The 17637-nt window shown below is 31.3% G+C and overlaps 1 protein-coding gene across 1 annotated transcript; it reads right to left on the bottom strand.

Annotated features, from left to right (window-relative positions):
• Nucleotides 1-4119: 4119 nt before the first annotated feature.
• LOC110670847 (MDIS1-interacting receptor like kinase 2-like) lies at nt 4120-7331 on the bottom strand. The gene is made up of 2 exons (XM_021833124.2): nt 4694-7331; nt 4120-4613 (listed from the first exon to the last, which is right to left on the bottom strand). The coding sequence occupies exons 1-2, from the start codon at nt 7233-7235 to the stop codon at nt 4216-4218; spliced, it is 2940 nt and encodes a 979-aa protein (XP_021688816.2). The 5' UTR covers nt 7236-7331; the 3' UTR covers nt 4120-4215.
• Nucleotides 7332-17637: the final 10306 nt, after the last annotated feature.

Below are 17637 nucleotides of genomic sequence, written 5' to 3'. Positions count from 1 at the left end.
TATATTGGACCTTTTGAGGTTACTGATAGAGTTGGAGCAGTTGTCTACCGGTTGGAGTTACCACCCAACCCTTCCCACGTTCATCCTGTATTCCACATCTCTATGCTCAGGAAATACATTCCTGATCCTTCTCATGTGTTATAGCCGGATGTAGTAGAGCTGAAAGAAAACTTGACGTTTGAGAAGCAACCTGTAGCCATAGTGGACTATCAAGTGAGGCAGTTAAGATCAAAACAGATCCCTATGGTTAAGGTTTTGTGGAGGAGCCAGTCAGTGGAAGAGTGCACTTGGGAGTCAGAGCGCACTTGGGAGTCAGAGCGGGACATGCGTAGCAAGTACCCTTATCTATTCAATGTATAATTCAGTACCTTATTCTGCCTTGTGTAAAAATTCAAGGATGAATTTTCTGTAAGGGGGGGAAGAATGTAACACCCCAAATTTTTAAATTTATTATTTTGTGAGTAATATTAATATTTTTATTTTTATTTAAATTTTAAGAAATTATTTAAAATTTTTCGGATTTTCGAAATTGGGTTTGATTTCTCGAAAATATAAAACTTTGATGATTTTTAAAAATTAATTTAAAGACCACGTGGCAAAACTAAAAATATATTTAGAGTCTACAAATTTTCTGAATTTTCTAGAATTTTTTCAGAATTTTTGGGTCTCATTTTTGGTTCAAGGCAGAGTAAAAATTCAAAATTTTGTATCCTGAATCGAACAGGCCGAATCGAACCAGACCGGATCGGACCGATAGAATCGGACCGGCTCTTTTCTTTTTCTTCCTTCTTCTCCCTCGCGCGCCCGACCTCTCCTCCTTCCCTTCCTGTTTTCTCTCGCCTCCCTCACCCCCAGGCCGTGCCGCTGCCTCCCAAGCTTCCCCACCTCGCCGGCGCACCGCCCCACCACCTCCCCACTGCCGGCCGACACTCCAGGCGGCTGGAAAACGCATGCGAAGACCACCTGATGCGCGCGCGCCGTTTCAACTTCCTGATCAAAATCTGGCCGATCCGGCTGCCGATTGGGCCGGGTCTTGTGTCAAACACCATCTACACCTCGAGAGCTTTCCATAGACACCAAGAACACCAAAATCTATAGAGCGGTTTGTCCAATTTTTGTCCAAAAAGTTTTAGCCCATTTCGACTTTTGGGTTAGATTTCTCCCAAACCATGAACCCCACGAGAAAACAAAAGAGTACCAGAGCACTCTACTCGTCGAGAGTTCGCGGCAATATAAATTTCAAAATTTTTCGACACCGTTTTTTGGTGGGTTCCATGAAATTTCGTAGTATTTTTTCGAGCATTAAATGAGCTTAGAAAATTCCGTAAAAATTATATACTAACCTTCGTATTGTGGGTTTCGTGTAGGTACCTTCAATTCGCAGAAATTCGACAGTTGCCTGGGTCTATGAATTTCCGGCCAGACAGGCAGGCTACCGAAAAAGTCTCTGAATTGGGCCGAGATTTTGGCTACCCCACCGTTATCAAATGTCCCGAGCGCGTTTCCAAGATCAGAATCGGCATAGGTAAACCCGAACCTTAATTTTTCGTAATTTTATAGTGCTTGAATGGGATTAAAAATTCATAAAATATTCGTGGTAGCTCAGAAAATTATGATTCTTTTTGCATTAGCTCAGTAATATTGCTGAGGACCGCGGGGCAAGTTTTAGAATTTTTAGAGTTTATTTGGGTAGTTTTTGCAAAAAGGGTCAATTATAAGGACTAAATTGTAATTTTACATATTGTGATTGATGACTGTTTGGATGGGTCCAAGAGGGGCTGTGTGATATGATTGAGTTGTGGGTATATGGTTGGTGGATATAGAAGTGTGTTTTAAACCTATTTGCAGGTTGGGTAGGTCCTAGGTATAAGGGAGACTCTGCCGGATTTTCGGCACGAGTTAGGACGTATTTGGTCTTTTCTTAGTTTATATTGAGTCAAATTTATTAAATGATTGTAATAAAATTGTCAGATGAGCCGGGACAGCCTTCTTCCTCCGCCCAGCCGCCACAGTGACTGTTGTCAAGTATGTGAGTAAAATATTAATTTTAATTATAATTTCGATATTATTATATGTTCAAGCATGCCCATGCATCACTTATATGTATATATCTAAGTAGTTAAACTCTAGGCACGTTTTATGTTGCATTCACAACTGTTAAAATGCCATGGATGTTATTGTGGTAATTTGAAGCAGTGCGCGTGTGTTGGCGTGCGTGTGATGTGGTGTTAGCTATGGATAGGACGGGTAGACACGGCTTGAGATCTTCACTGGGAACCGGTCCTTCGGGGTAGACACGGCTTGAGTTCTTCGCTGGGACCCTGATTTGGTTTATTAAGTGGAAGTCCGAGCTGAGTTCTTCACTGGCACAGGTTGAAATAAGAGAGCTGTATAGGGGATCAGCTCCCATATATATATTGTTTGACATTATCGGGCGTGTAAGTGCTCCAAATTACCTTTTTGCTATTATGATGTGAAAATATTGCTGATGTTGTATTTCACTCTACAGGATGCATTAGCTTTAGATAGTTATAGAGAATATGGTTAAAATTGATATTTTACTCTCTGAGTCAAATGCTTACTCCTGTTCAATATTTTTTCAGGTTACAGGAGGATTATTATTGTGGTTAACCTGCTTTTCTCCCTCGCAGGTCGTCTATTCATGTTTGTGTAATTTTGTTAACTCCTAGAATTTCTGTATGTGTTAGAAATATTTATTTGATTTGGGTCTGTAATATAAATTTTCATGTTGGACCTGTAAACTAATTATATATATGTTTGTTGGACTGGATGAGGGAGCTAAGCTTCCATTTATTTTTATGACATTGAGTATGTGGAGGGTGAGCTGAGCTCTCCAATTGATTATATATTGTGTTTACAGGTAGGGTGAGTCAAAAACTCCCCGTTGAAAGGTTCACTTTATGGCCGGATTCTGTCCGGTTGAATTCTTGAAATTGGCCCCAAATGGGCCTTAGAGTTGGGTTAAGGAATAGTTAGGCTTACTACGAGCCTCGGAGCTTTAGGCTGGCCCAGGTTCTAGTACCGATCCGGCCCATAGGTTGGGTCGTGACAGATAAAGTAATAGCAAAAGTGTCACAGTTGCTTAATAATAAGCCTTTGTTTTGTTGGAAGGGATACAACATGCAAGGAAAGAGCACTTGGTTTGGAATAGGGTAATGTGCTTTATATGGTTTTGAGCACGGTAATGTGCTTTATATGGTTTTGAGCACTACTCCTTCGTGAGTTAGGTTTTAGGGTGACTTAGGTTTGACTCATTTTTTTAAGATGGTATCAGAGACTTTCAACTAATGTTTGGGTCTCCCGTAAGTATTTTATGCTCCACCTATTCGGTATTGGGCGTGTGCGAAGTTTATTAAGATCCCATTTTGATTTGGGATAAGGTTAACGTGCCTCTTATATGGCTTTAGCCACTCCTCTCCCTTGAACTAACCTTTAGGGGAGAGTTAGACTTGACTCATTTTCTTAAAATTGTATCCCTTGGTGTTTGGTTTTGGGCATGAAAGGGGTGTGCTAAAATCCCACATTGATTTGGGATAGGGGTAATGTGCCCTTATATGAACTTGAACACTCCTACCCTTTGAGTTAGATTTTGAGAGTAAATTAAACCCAGAACATTTTCTTAAGACACAAGCAAATTCCTTTGTGGATGCCATATTCCACAAACTTGAGAGAGAGAATTGTTGAAGAGCAGTCCAAGGTATAGGTTAAATGTTGAATCTAATCGAGGCGAGCTTGTCATCAAGAGGCGACGAAAGAAGGCTGTGAACTGGCAGTGAAGGTTGTCTGTGACTATGAACATAAAATCATAATATAATAAATTAAAAGAAAAGTTAAAATAAAATTAATTTCACTAATTAAAAAAATTTAAGGAATATGAATTTAGATATGTTTTCTCCCCTTTACAGCATTCCTTTAGTTGTACAAATATAAAAATTTTAATTTTTTTTAGAATGCATCTTTTTTTTTTTAACAAAATTGTCTCTGAATTTTATTTTATTAGATTTAGGGATTATTTTGCTAATAAAAAAAATTCAAGGACTAAATTGTTTCAGATTAAAAAGCAATTAATGATAGGGACTAATTTATTAGCACAATTAAATTTTGAGAACCAAATTATTATTAAAAAATATGACAGGGACTAATTTATGGGTTTTGCCACACTTCAAAACTTAGTGGTAAATTAGTCTTTATAGTTTATACAATGACATCTTCATGACCCAATAATTCCCCCAACTCTACCATGGAAAATGGCTTCGCCAAATGAGACCACCTTGATATTAGCTTCATTGAAATTTGCTGCATGGTTGGCCGAGATTGGGGATTACCACAGAGGCATGCGAATGCAAGCCTGGCAATATAGACAACAAACTCAGCAACTTCATTTTGAGGAGGTGGGAGCCGTTGGTCTATTATATCCACAAATGGTGTACATCGATCAATTGTTGAAGATGTTGGCGATGAAGTCGCTGATGCTGCAGAAGAAAGTGAGGAGATAATACTTGCTGGATGCCTTCCCATTATTATTTCAAGTGTCACCACTCCAAAGCTATACACATCGCATTTTTTGTCCACTTTCATGGTATAGGCTAGCTCTATAGAAAGAATAAAAATACATATATGATTTTTACAATTAAAGCAAAAAAAAAAATAAAAAAAAAATATAGATGTGTACCTGGAGCTACGTAACCCAAGGTGCCTGCAAATGAGGTCCAGTTGGAGGAGTCAGGCATCAAGAGCCTTGCAGTGCCAAAATCAGAAACATGAGCCTCGTACTCTAAATCCAAAAGAACATTGTTGCTGGAAATGTCACGATGAACAATCGGGGGAGAACAATCACAATGCATATAGCACAATGCATTAGCTATTCCTTTTACAATATTAAGCCTCTTCTTCCAATCCAACTCCATTGCCTTTTCATCCTTACTCAAAATCATCTTCAAGCTTCCTCTTTCTACGTACTCGTAAATCAGAAATGAGTTCTTTGGATGTGAACAAAAACCATATAACTTCACAATGTTTCGATGTCGTACATCAGATAGAGCACGAATCTCACTTCTAAATGCCTTCAAATTAGATGTCTTACCATCTTGTGATTGGTGAAGTTTCTTTATGGCAATCACCTGACCTGTTGGCAACACAGCTTTATAAACAATTCCATATCCCCCTACTCCAATGCAGCAATTGGAGCTGAAATCCTCAGTGGCCTTAATAATGTCTCTATATAGCATTTTTCCATCCTGCAGGCCGCATGATTTGAAAATGTCTATACAATGTTCGTCCCCTGACCTGGATTTTCTGCTTTTAGTCTTGTGGCGAAGAATGAAAAGACCTCCAAGCAGGAAAATAAATAGAAACAGACCACCTAAAACAGGAAGAACAATCAGTGTTATAATTTTGTAACCCATTTTCCGTGCAGTTCTATTGGTTTTAGGAGAGACGCAGGCTTTCAATCCGGTTGCATTGCCACATAGGCCCTTGTTGTTTCTAAGTGCATCGAAAGAAGCATCTTGAAAGGCTTTAATGTTGGGAACAGGGCCTTCCAACTCATTGTAGGATATGTTTACTGTTGTCAAGCTCACCAAATTATTGAAAGAGATTGGGATGGTACCTGATAGCTTGTTGAGGGAGAGGTTTAATGTCTCAAGCATTTGTAGTTCTCCGAGTTGTGACGGGATGTTATCCATCAACAAATTACGACTGAGATCAAGATTTACCAGAAAATGCAAATTGCCAATCTCTGGAGGAATGCTGCTTTTAAAACTATTGTTGCTAAGATTCAAGGTCAATAGTTTTGAGCATGCTCCAAGTCGTTCAGGAATCGATCCACTTAAACTGTTTGCTGCCAAGTTGAGACGTTCAAGGTCAGATACCATTATTTCATGTGGAATGCCACCTGAAAGCTGGTTATCATTAAGAAATAGTTCGAGCAACTTTAATTTCCCTAATTCTTTGGGAATCCCTCCAACAATGTGATTTGAAGAGAGGTCAATTACTTGCAGCACAGTTGCATTTCCCAGGTTTGGTGGAATTTGGCCCGAAATATTATTACTTGAGATTTTCAATGTTGACAAACGTAGGAAGCCCTCCCATTTCGATGGAAGTTTGCCATAGAATTTGTTGTCACTCAAATCTAAATAGTTCAACCGTGGGTTTATCCCCAAATCATCCGCTAGATTCCCTGTAAGTTGGTTTTTCTCAAGCCTGACTCTTATTAAGCTACTGCAGTTTCTCAAGCTTTTTGGGATAGGGCCCGTGAAATTATTGTCAGAAGCAGAGATATTTTCAAGCAATCCACCAAGGCAAATGTCTTGAGGTAAATGGCCAACAAATCGATTGGATTTTATTTGGAATGTTTTCAATGCAGAAATATTATTCATCTCTATAGGGAGAGCACCAGAAAGTCCATTGTTATAAAGCATGAGAGAAGCTAGTTTTGTCAATTTTCCTATAGAAGTTGGGATTGCACCAGTAAGGTTATTCTCTGACAAGTGTAGCGTATTGAGAGCCGTGAGTAGTCCAATTTCTTGGGGTATGGAACCTGAAAGTTCATTTCCATGTAGGTACAGTCGTTTCAAATTGCTTAAGTTTCCTATGGATGCAGGAATAGCACCACTAAGTTTGTTATATGACAAATCAAGATAAGAAAGAGAATTCAACATCCCAATTTCTTGAGGAATGGAGCCAGTAATAAGGTTTTCTGACAGGGCAAGAAATCCAAGACTTGTTAATGAGCTTATTTCAGATGGAATACTTCCAGATATATCATTCAAATCCAATTGAAGGAAAGTAAGCTTGGAAAGGTTAGCAATATATGAAGGAATAGTTCCATATAATGAGTTGCCAAATAGGTGAATCTCAACGAGATTGGGAATGGACGAAAAGTTGAGACTCTGAAGCGTACCTTTCAATCTAGAATTTGACAGGCTTATGTTGATGACACTTCCAGCCTCATTACAATAGATGCCTGTCCAATCGCAAGGGCTGCCTCCAGTCCACGACGACAAGACAGCTTGGCTTTGGTTGTGAAGACTAGCCTTCCATGTTAGAAGAGCTTCTGCTTCCATATTCCCTACTGCAATTGTGTGATCTGCACCAGCAAAAGAAATTGCAAAGGAAGCAAAAGCAAGTTCTTGACCAGAGAGCAGGAACAGAGGAACAAGGTTGAACAGAAGTAATGGTAACACAGAGTGTAGTTCCTGGAACGAAGACGCCATGAAGTTTGGTGATTATGAAGATGGAAATTTATTGCCAAGAAGGTTAAGGGGACAATGGATGTGCGTTCAAACATAGGTATTTGTAGATGAAGATGGAAATTTAATATATAATATAGCATCATAGTATCCTATTGATATGGTTTTCATTGCCGATGTTTTCTTATTTGATTAAATGATTCGGTATGATAAAATAAAAATAAAGATTATTTAAATACTCCTAACAAAATAAAGGAATAATGAAAGTTTTCGAAAATAAAATAATAAAATATAATTAAAATTTATAAATTATTCTAATATAAAATTAGAATATGAAATATTTCAAATCATTAAATTAGTGATTTAAAAAACTATGAAATCATCAGTTTACAATTCAGAATTACTTTTTCTTTAAGAATAATTTTCTTAACAAAAATGCTAAGAAAAGAAACCATAACATATTTATGAAGCCATGGCGGACCATGATCTAAATGGGATAGATGGTCACAAAATCCAAACAGATGAAACACATACATTGTTTTAATAGGACAGATTTTAAACGTAGACGGCATAACTTTGGATTTGAAGAAGGCAATTATAGTTATTGTCCGGCTATTGTATTTAGCCATGTCAGCTCCACCGCTGACAATTTCGCACCATCACTAGCTATGGCGATGCTTTCTATAATTTTATGCCATTTTCTTCTCTCCCTAGCCTTAATGTCCAGCGGGACAATCGATGAATTTTTTCAATCTCTCTAGAGTTTTTGCATGTCAAAATGGAGGAACAAGATAAAAGAATTGAATAAATAAGTTCTACTAATACAAGAAATTAATTTTCCATAAAAAAAAAATTTACAAGGAAATTATCATTAATTTTAAAATAAAAAATTTGAAAACAGAATAAGTAGAGGTAGAAAGCATGTTGATCCGTTGAATTCAGGCTGTTTCATTTTTTTTTTCCGAATTTGAAACGAATTGGCTTGAGTTAAATTATTACACAAAAAAAATTTAAATCACATATGAGTAAATTTATAGAATTCAATCATCTTGAGTTAAAATATTATTTTTTTTAAAAAAATAATTTTAATTATTTAATTTTATTCAATTTCATATCATATTACATAAATAATCAATCATTTTAGATTTTATAATAATTAAAACGTGCATCATGTCACTTTAGATTGAATGAATTTCAATCGTGTTATAACTGAATTTGAAAAATTTGCATTTAAATGATTTAAATTTATGGATTATAAATTATATATATATATATATATATATATATATATATATATATATATATATATATATATAAACTTATAAATAAATACCACCTATTTAATAAAAAATACTACTTGGCAAAGAATATTATTTAATTGATAGGCACATGACAAAAAATATTGATTAATTGATATTCTAATAAGGATAAAGACATAATAATTATTTAAAATTTACTTGAACCAATTTATACTTTTAATTTTTAAAATTCAGATTAAAAAAATATTAAATATTAATTTTACTTTTTTTAATCCAATAATATATATATATTCACTAATTAAAAATATAAATAATCTATTATTTATTTTAAATTTTAAAATTTAATAAAATTTATTAATATTAATAACAAATTTATTTCTCACTTCTGTTAGTTTTGAATATAGCGCATATTAAAATTTCTCTTTTTTCACTCGCTGATTTTGATAATTTAATTATTTTTTATATAATTATATTTTTTTTAAGTCTTAATATATATTTGATAAATTATTTGTCAAATCTCATCTACTTGTATGTATGGGTCTATATTATATTTTAAAAAATAAATATTCTTATAAAAGATTTAAAGTTCGAAATCACTTAATGTTTAAAAAAGTATAAAGATCATAGTTAACTTTCATTGATAATTTAAAAATTGTATATTAATCAACTTATTTATTTATCAACCCCTAAAATAAAATTATAATTAATTAAAAATTTTATCATTTATAAAATTTTATAATGTAATTATAAAAAATATAAAATACAAAATACATATAAATTTATATTATTAAAATAATAAATAACTCGAACAATACATGGATAAAATGATTAGTTTAAAAATGATTTTATATTAATTTTTACAAAAAAAATATTTTTTTATTTTAATTTTTTTATCAAAATTTAAATTAATCAAAATAATTTGAATGGATTAATTTTGAATTCGGCCATACATATAATTAAATTTATTTGTTGCTTGGATCAATCCATATTGAAATTAGGAAGCCCAACTTCATATGGGCTTATCAAACGGTCGGGACTCCGGACGGGTCTAGATCAATTCAACTACATCTTCAAACTCATTTTAGATTAATTTAAATTAATCTAAAAAACAATTTTCAAGTTCTTCACGTTAAAATTCTTATTTATTCTTTGAGGAAACTACATTTTAATTTTTAAATGAAAAAATTACTTTATGAACAATTTTTATCTCTTCTATCATCAATTAAATCTATTAATACTTAAATGATATTAAGAGTTTAATTTTCAATAAGTTTGTTTACCTATTAAAAAAGGAGTTTAAATTCCAATAAAAATCGGAATTAAGATAATAATATTTTTTTCATATATAAAATATTATGTTATAATATTTAATTTATTATTATAAATAAAATAAAAATTAAAGATATTTTTATTTTTTGAAAAATTTACTTTCTTATTTATACATTTATATATATTAGTTTTTTTAGCAACGTAAATTACACATTATTTGTACCTTTTATATGTAATTTTATATTAATTTTTATATATGATATAATATTATGATAATATATTATTTTAATATGAAGCAGATTCGTTTTCAAAGCTAGAAAATAGAATCATTATTAAATTAATTTTTATATTATTATCATTATAATTTTATATTTGGTACACTAAAGTTTTCTAAATAAAATTTTAAAACCCTAATTGTAATTATAAATAATATAAATAAATACAATTAAGAATGTAAAAAACGATTAAATTAAGTTAGTTTTGAAACAAGAATTATAATGGGATTAGGGACTGAATTTTTTTTAATATTATAAATAAATATATAAGAATCATAATAGGAATTGTATTAAAAATACAGAGATATTTTTGTCTAGCTAATTTTTCCTAATTTTTCTCTTTTATATATATATATATATATATATATATATATATATATATATATATATATATATATATATATATTTAAAACATTAAATGTGCAAATTTTATGAATTCATGGTGAGACGTGTGTTGTTGGTTTAAATTATAAGTATGCTTGAAAAACATGTTTATATGCACACCATAAGCTACCCAGATTTTATTTGCATCCTTCAATCAATTTGTAACCATAAGACAATTGAAAGTTTAATTAACAATGACAGTAATATGTATGGGCTCTAAAAGTGTAGGCATATTTTGTGGTCCAACATTCATTCATTTTGCTTAATAGGGATGTTTGGTTTCAGTTTTGGTATGGTATGATTTTTTAGTTCGTTTTGAAATCTTTAAAAATTACGTGTAATCTTAATACTTAGCATGCACCATGTTTATAATTAGAACCTATGAAAATCAGTTGATCTCTTGAGTGGATTTGAACAATGTAATCATCCATTGCTCCATTTGTCACGACTCAAAATATGGGCCAAATCGGTACTAGAATTTGGGTTAGCATAAGACCTGCAAAGTCTATAGTAAGTTTAACTATTCCTAACCCATCCATAAAGTCCAGATCTAAAGTCCAAATTTTAAGAAATTAACCGGACAAAGTTCGGCTATAATTTGAACTATCCAACGGAGAGTTCATAACTCACCCTACCTGTAATCATAAAATACATCAAACTTACCCTTACAATCATTAATCAATCATACAATCAAATAGGAGCTCAGCTCCCTCAATCAATAAAGCAACCATTCCACACATTTAAACATGCTCATAATAAGTTTACAATACCAAAACATAACTTAATACAGTCCCTGACTAGGTCAATGCTACTATTAGCATATGCGGAGTTATTGATTACAAATTAAGGAAATAATAATACAATTGAGTAGCTACTGATAAACATGCAAGAAATGAAGTAGGTTATTCTGAAAAAAAAAATTCCCCTGTAGCCTAGAAAAAAAAGTAGAGTGAATAAGAGTGAGCGTTCTACTCATAGAGTGAGATATTGATTTTAAATACAATTTCTATAACTATCTATGACTGATGTATTCCTAACTATGAAATGCAACAATTACCAATACATTTAACCAAATTCAAATAATATTTACGCAAAAAATAATTTGGAACACTCACTCAACCTTATGTCACATCAATATATGTATACATATGGGAGCTGATCCCCTATACAGCTCTCTTAATTCAATGCTTGCCAGCGAGATCAACTCGAGCAGGACTTTCTCCTAATAATCCAAATGTGGGGGTCAGTGAGATCAACTCGAAGCCGTATTTACTTCGACTTATCACAAAAAGGATTGAGTCCCAGCGAGACTAGCTCCAACTGATCTACCCGTCCTATCCATATTCAATACCACACTACACGTACGCCGACACATGCACACGGTTCTAAATTACCCTAAGGCAATACCCACAATAATTTCATCAAGCAAAAATGCAATACAAGGCGTGCGTAATATTTAACTACATATATATATATATATATATATATATATATATATATATATATATATATATATTTATAAGTGATGCATGAGCATGCCTTGAATATATAATAATATTGAAATTATAAATAAAATCAATGTCTACTAACAAATTAACCAAAAGTTAGTGGAGGAAGAGGGTTAACCTTGATCACCTAAATAATTATATTATATTTTCATTAGTGCTAACTCAAAATAACACTTTAAAGAGACAAAAAAAATACTATAATTTATGCCGAAAATCTGGTAGAGTTTTTCCTGTACTCAGGACCTACCCAACCTGTAAAATAACTCTAATTACACTTCTAAAATCACAAGTCTTAAACGCACGTCTCAACAATATCACATGGCCCCTCCTAGGCCCTCCAAACCAAACAAATCTCACACGATCCGACAATTCAATTATAAAGCTTAAAACTGACATTTTGCAAAAGTTATTCAAACTAGCTCTAAAAATTCTAAAATTATGCTCCGCGATCCTTAACAATGCTATAAGGCTATTGCAAAAGGATTCATAATTTCCTAGCTACTCACGAATATTATATGAATTTTATTCTAAACTCGGTATTAGGCAAAAATGAACAACTTGAAGTTCGAGTTTACCTACGCAAATTTTGATGCTTGAAATACATCCGGGGTGTCTGAAAATCATGGCAATGATTGTAATATTGGCCTACTTCTAAAGTAGTCATGGCAGCTCATCTGTCTGGCCCGAAAATGTAGATCTGGATGTTAGTAAAATTTTCGCTAAGCGAAAGTACCTACGCGAAACCCACAATACTAGGAGTTAGAATATAATTTTTATTTAATTAAATAAGCTCATTAAATGTCCGAAAAAACACTGCAAAGTTCATGGGATCTACTAAATTTTCGGCGTCAAAAAATTTTAAAAATTATATCACCGCTAAGGTCTCGCCAAGTAGAGTGTGCCAGTAGTCTCAGAATTACCATTGGGTTCCCTATTTGGGAAGTTTAAAAATCAAAATGAGCGAAAACTTTCCAGGCTTAAATTGGACGAACCGCTCGATGAAAATTTATGTTCTTAGTGTCTTTGAAAAGCTATTGGAGAGTAGAATGTGAATGTGATTGGACCCAATATGATTGGTGGCCGGATCAACCGGAATCGACTCTAGAAGACGAAACGGTACGCTGTGTAGGAGGAAGTTTGAGCTCATTTTTTCTATGATAGGGGCGGTGGCTGGCTGCGAGTAGGCGTCCTGGTGGGGCGTCAGCTAGTGGGGGAGGAAGGGGAGTGGTCAGCTGACGTGGGAAAGGGAGGAGGAGAGAGAAAATGAGAGGGGAAGGAAGAAGGGTCAAGCACGCAAAGAGGAAGAAGGGAAAGAAAAAGGGGCCTATTCAATTTGATCAGTCTGATTTAGCTCAATTTGATTTAGCCAGTTTGATTCAAGATACCTAATATTCAATTTTTACTCTGCTTTGGGACCCAAAATGAAGCCTGAAAATTTTGAAGAAATCAAAAAAATTTATGGAGTCCAAATATAATTTTTAATTTATCACGTGGTCTTTAAATTAATTTTTAAAAATTAATAAAATTTATTATCCTAAGAAAATCAAACTCTTTTTTAAAAATCTAGAAAATTTCAATTTAATTTTCATAATATTTAATAAAATAAAATATTATAATTTACATATAAAATAATTATTTAAAAATTTGAGGTGTTACACAATTCATACTAGGAGTGTGCAAACGGTCAGTTCAGTTCCGAATCGAACCGAAAAAATCAAAAATCGAAAATAAAAAATTTTAAAAACCGAACCAAATCGATTAATAAGAGAATATCGAACTTAACCAAACCGATAAGTATCGGTTCGGTTCGATTTTAAACCTATCAAACCGAATTTTATAAAATTATATATTTTCAACATTAAATCTAAATAACAAAAACATAAAAACAAAAAAAATTAGAAATCAAAACTCAAAAATCTTAGGGTTCGGTTCGGTTTTCTTTGATTTTCCTTTATATATATATATATGTTAATACTTTCGGTTCGGTTTGATTTTTTTTATTTTTTGTGAAAATAACCGAACCGAACTGATTAACCGAAATTATCAAAATTATAAATCGAACCAAACCGATTGAATTTTAAAACCAAAATGATTGAACTAAATTAACTCAGTTCGGTTTGATTTTTCGATTTAAACCGAATTCTGCTCTCCCCTAATCCATACCTTGTCCTTCTATAGGCTGCAACTTTAATTGATGGCACAACATCTTGAAAAGTCCTTCCTGAATATTTCATCATATGATAGATCAAATAAGTTGAAGGATTAATGCGTTAATATAATATAAAAATTCCTAACCTAAAGGATACCAAAAGAAAAGTAAATACTAACAATATATAATAATAGCAATAACATATGGATCCAGAAAAAAAAAAAAAACAATTGTTCAAATTCTAAAATTGAAAATGATTTAATGAAAAAATAAAAAAATATAAATAAGCATGAATACAAAAATATAAAAGAGACATGATTATGACTTACAAATTAGTTTAGTACTAATAGGATTTCTTTTATATATGAAATTTCTTTTAAAATAAAATTATATTATGATTTAAATTTAAATTTACATATTTCATATATTATAATAAAATAATAAAATTTAATAATTAATTAAAAAAAAAAGGCTGTTATTACACTTTCAATTTTAAACTCAAATTAGATATTTATAAATTTTTTCAAAACATAAAGTTTATGACTTTTTTAAAGAAAACGTGAATTTATAATTTATAATTATTTATTTTTCATAAATTATTTTTTTAAAAAACTTCCATACAATTTTTTTAGAAAACATAAATGTATGATTTTAGTTAATTTTTTTTATAAAATTTTATTTTGAATTAAATAAAAATTAAATGTAAGTAGAGTAAAAATTTTAAATTTATAATAATTTTAATAATTTAACATTATATAATTGTAATAATATAAATAATGACTAGCATTTTAAACTATAATAATGTTTCACTTCGTATGTGTATATAACATTTTATATATATATATATATATATATAAAATTAGAGGTGGTAATTTGTGTCGTGTCATGTCTAAATGGGTCGTGTCTGGTTTTGATATGGCACAATTATACTTGACCTGAACACTATACAATTATTAATCGTGTCATAAGTTTGCAATCCAAACACAACCTATTTTTTAAACAAGTCACAAAACACGACTCATCACCTAAACAAGTCACAAGATATGATCCGTATAACTAATTTAATGACCCATTTATCAAACAAGTTATCTAAACAGGTTATACGACATGACCCATAAACTTGTTTAATGACCCTATTACTTGTTTACTTCAAATTTTTTGAAATGGTTGCATAGGAGAGGATAGGATTTGAACCTGTATTTATCTAATACTTACATAATTAATAACCAATTGCAATATACTTTAACTTTATATATGATATTCTTTATACATAAATTAAATTAAAATTATATTAAAATAAACAAATAATTAATAATAACACTAATTTATTTTATCAATGTATTCACAGAAATTATTTTTTAATCAATACTAAAATTTTATTAGATTTAATCCTTTATTTTTATTCTTGAAATAAATAAAATTTTGTCTTTAAATATTAACAATCTTCAAAACAAATTTAGAATCACTATGTAGTTTTATTTTTTTAGCCTCATATAATTTATTTATATATAAAATGAGTACTTAAAATGAAATCAATTATAATGTTTGAGTCCAAAATTTTTTCCCTTTTGTTCACTATGTAATTTGGTCAATATAGATGATGTTAATCAAGAATTTAAATTTTCTTTCAATATCAAATGTTTCATAAAAATAATAAAAAGTTATAGATTATAAGATATTAAGAGTAAAATTATATTTTAATTATAAATTAAAGGATCATAATAGGTCTAAATAGATCAAAATAAAACAGATTAACATGTTAACTTGATCAAATAAATGGATTATTGTGTGTCTTATTAGGTTAAGTAAGTTAACCCGAATAAACCCATATTTGTAGCGTGATACTTGTTTATATCCGAACCTATTTATGCTAAATTTAAACCTATTTAATAACGTGCCGAGTCGTGTCGTATAATTGGATTGTGTCAAAAATTATCAGCTCTATTATATATATATATATATATATATATATATATATATATATATATATATATATATATATATATATATATATATACGGCCCAAAAATTGAAGCATAGTTTGTGGGCACTGGAATGTTGACATGGAGAGAGAGAGCATGGCGTTGTTACTCTTAGGCCTGCCTAGCTAACGTCGATTCGGCCTTTAAATCAAATTGAGATTAACATGGATTAACGGTTCAATGAATCGAATTGGCTGTGAATTAAATTGTAAGAGGTCTTTTTAGAGTCTTTGTTCCCTAAAATAGAACTAATATCAGTGATTCGAATAATTGGTTTTGGCCGATTCAAATCCCCTTTTTTTTTTCTTAAAAAAAATGACATCGTAAGAAGACTCCGCATGAGAGAATCAAACTATTTTTAAATCGAAAATTGAAACAGTTAAAAATAAAATTAAAATCAAAATTTATCTGGACCAAAACCAAATCGAAACTGATTATACATTAAAATTGGTTGGAACTCTGACGAACTTATTTGATTCCAATTCATCCCCACCTAAGCCTTGAACTATTGATTCTAGCAAAACTGAACCCGTGGCCAGCCCTAAACACCCAATTGGCCCCTCCAACATCCGTCCAAACTAAGCTACAACCCTAGAAGCTCTCCCTGTCCAAAGTGATTTACCCGCCACCGCCGCACCGCTTGCCATGTCCAATTGTCTATTTCTAATTTTTTATTATCTTTTGGAGTGTGATCACGAAGAATTTGAACTTATATAAAAATAAATTTATTAATAATTAAATTAAATTTTTTATATAAATTTACATACTTTATATTTATATATATATATATATATATATATATTTTAATTAGTTCTACACATATAATAATACAATTACTATATTAATGCACCCCTCCGTATAACAATTTGTGCTGTTATGGGTGTCATTATCACTAAAAATCTACAATGCCTCTTTGACTCTTCCACTTTATAAAAAAAAAATCCTTCAATGGCATTAATAAGAAATTAATTAAATAGAAAACTTTTTCTCACAGAATAAATTATTGATGAGTCAACACTTTGCTGTTGACTTTCAAACTTGCAACAAACAAAATTAAAAAAAAAAAAAAAAAAAAAAAAAAATATATATATATATATATATATATATATAAATTATTGATGTGTCAAAACACTTTGCTGTTGACTTTGAAACTTGCAGCAAAGAAAAAAAAGTTGCTTTGTTTTCATCGTCAAGTGAAGAGACATAAAAGTCTAAAATTGAGCCAGTGAATTCAATACCTATCCAACACCAATAAATAAATTGGAAAAACTTGTTTAAAGCTTTGTAAGTATAAAGTTAACATTCGAACATATTAATTTTATTATAAATTTAAAATATAAATATATTAATTTCATTATTTTATATGTGAGTTCCACCATTCATTAAACTGGATGTGCACTTCAATCATTGCCGCTCAATCCCCATTTTCCTTTTTACCCGTCTTTCCATCCTTGCAGTTCATGGCTTCCATGCTATAGAAATCACTTCTCACTCCTTTTCCATCTTATTCCTTTACTAGTACCTTCTGGTCGTTTTCCATCTTATTCCTTTACTAGTACCTTCTGGTCGCGTTCTTGCTGCTACATCCACTGCTATTATTC

Source organism: Hevea brasiliensis, chromosome 4, assembly GCF_030052815.1.
Source record: "Hevea brasiliensis isolate MT/VB/25A 57/8 chromosome 4, ASM3005281v1, whole genome shotgun sequence".
Lineage (NCBI taxonomy): Eukaryota > Viridiplantae > Streptophyta > Magnoliopsida > Malpighiales > Euphorbiaceae > Hevea > Hevea brasiliensis.
Note: the sequence above shows the minus strand (reverse complement) of the source record. Positions and strands in the feature narration are given on the sequence as shown.

Coding starts and splice junctions, on each gene's coding strand:
- LOC110670847 (XM_021833124.2), bottom strand. CDS start 7,235: ATGGCGTCTTCGTTCCAGGAACTACACTCTGTGTTACCATTACTTCTG. Junction 4,614..4,693: donor CTTGGGTTACGTAGCTCCAG/GTACACATCTAT, acceptor TTCTTTCTATAG/AGCTAGCCTATACCATGAAA.